This window comes from Enhydra lutris, unplaced genomic scaffold, assembly GCF_002288905.1.
Source record: "Enhydra lutris kenyoni isolate GAN:26980312 unplaced genomic scaffold, ASM228890v2 scaffoldscaffold493, whole genome shotgun sequence".
In the NCBI taxonomy this organism is placed as follows: Eukaryota; Metazoa; Chordata; class Mammalia; order Carnivora; family Mustelidae; genus Enhydra; species Enhydra lutris.
Genome location: NW_019154577.1, coordinates 6,793 through 8,585, shown reverse-complemented (window position 1 = coordinate 8,585; position 1,793 = coordinate 6,793). Strand labels below are relative to the sequence as shown.

Here is a 1,793-nt window from a genome sequence, read left to right as displayed (position 1 = left end):
AGGGAAGAGTTAGATGACCTCCTTCTGTTATCGGGGAGGATTTCTTCATTTCAACCGCATCCACTCCTATTCTCTCAAGATTGCTATTACGAAGATACATCAGTAGTTAACTGGTGCGCCACCTTTTTTTCCTTAGCAATCAGGAAAACCTTGCATGTCTAATATTCAGGAAGTTCTTTAATTTTAGGAAATGGAGAAAAATATTGTTCTGAACACCTATTTCATGGCAACTTACATGAATGCTATAACCCTAAGCATTTAGATTTTCTTCATTCATGTTGTGATTTACACAGTTCTCACCTTCCAAGGAAAATCTGGGATGCGTGAGTCCCCCCGAGTGCAGCAGGGCATCGAATGCCATTGACGGAGCAAAAATCAGGCTCACAGATTCATACACCCAGTACGTGTAAGTCAATCTCCAGAAGTGACTTGAGAATAAAGTACATTAATATTTGTTGGTCACAAACCTCAAAAAGGCTCAATATAACAAAAAGCACATCGAAACTAATTGTACCCTTGTAAAAACTCCCCCACTGAATCTTTCCAATGTAACAGCATATGCACTTTCCAAGTGTTTAACTTGACTTTTTCCTTGGACTAACGAGTACTGTCTGAATAGAGGGACTGATACACTCCTTTTACTTGATATCTGTGACATTTATTGACATTAGATGTTCAATCAGAGAGTTTTCTAATTATTTGTATGATTCAATTTACCTTCTTTAGCACTTTGTGTTTGCAAACGTGTATATTAAAATGAGGGTCTTTCCACAATCATGTTTCTAGGGTTTGAATCTAGTGTGCATTTTGAGACACTGAGCATAGACTGAATTCCAGTTAAAGGTCTCACCACATTCATCACATTTTACCATGTTGCTCCCATATGATAACTACAATGTTGTGAGTTTCAGGGAGAGAGAGTGGACTTCTTTAGATGTGTATAGTTATTCTCCAGTTATATTGGATGCAAGGTCTGTGATGTAAGGGTTTCACAGTCCTTACTCCTAGTCTTTACATTTTTAAACTTTCTTCCCAGTATGACTTCTATGATGTTTGCTAAGATGTGAGCGCCGGTAAAAGGCCTTGCCACATTCTTCGCATTTGTAAGGTTTCTCTCCAGTATGAGTTCTGTGATGCTTAAGAAGGTTTGAGTGCAATGAAAAGGCCTTGCCACATTCCTTACATTTGTAAGGTTTTACTCCAGTATGATTTCTGTGATGTACAGTAAGCGATGAGCTCTGGTGAAAGGCCTTGCCACATTCTTGACATTTGTAAGGTCTCTCTCCAGTATGAATTCTGAGATGATTACTAAGGTTTGAGTGACACTTAAAGGCCTTGCCACATACTTGACATTTGTAAGGTCTCTCTCCAGTATGAACTCTGTGATGTCGAGTAAGGTCTGAACGCTGGTTAAAGGCCCTGCCACATTCTTTACATTTGTAAGGTTCCTCTCCAGTATGAAATCTGAGATGATTACTAAGGGTTGAGTGACACTTAAAGGCCTTGTCACATTCTTGACATTTGTAAGGTTTCTCTCCAGTATGAACTCTGTGATGTCGAGTAAGGACTGAGCGCTGTGTAAAGGCCTTGCCACATTCCTTGCATTTGTAAGGTTTCTCTCCAGTATGAATTCGGTGATGTTTACTAAGCAATGACTTCTGTGAAAAGGCCTTGTCACATTCTTGACATATGTAAGGCTTTTCTCCAGTATGAATTCTGTGATGTTGATCAAGGTATGAGCGCTCGTTAAAGGCCTTGCCACATTCTTGACATTTGTAAGGCTTCTCTCCAGT

General features: G+C 39.5%; 1 protein-coding gene across 1 annotated transcript in view; it reads right to left on the bottom strand.

Moving 5' to 3' along the window:
• Positions 1-1,004: 1,004 nt before the first annotated feature.
• Positions 1,005-1,793, bottom strand: part of LOC111140310 (zinc finger protein 260-like) — a 4,369-nt gene continuing 3,580 nt past the window's right edge. Inside the window, 1 exon segment of the mRNA XM_022492594.1 lies at positions 1,005-1,786. Coding sequence (XP_022348302.1) covers positions 1,005-1,786 — 782 coding nt within the window.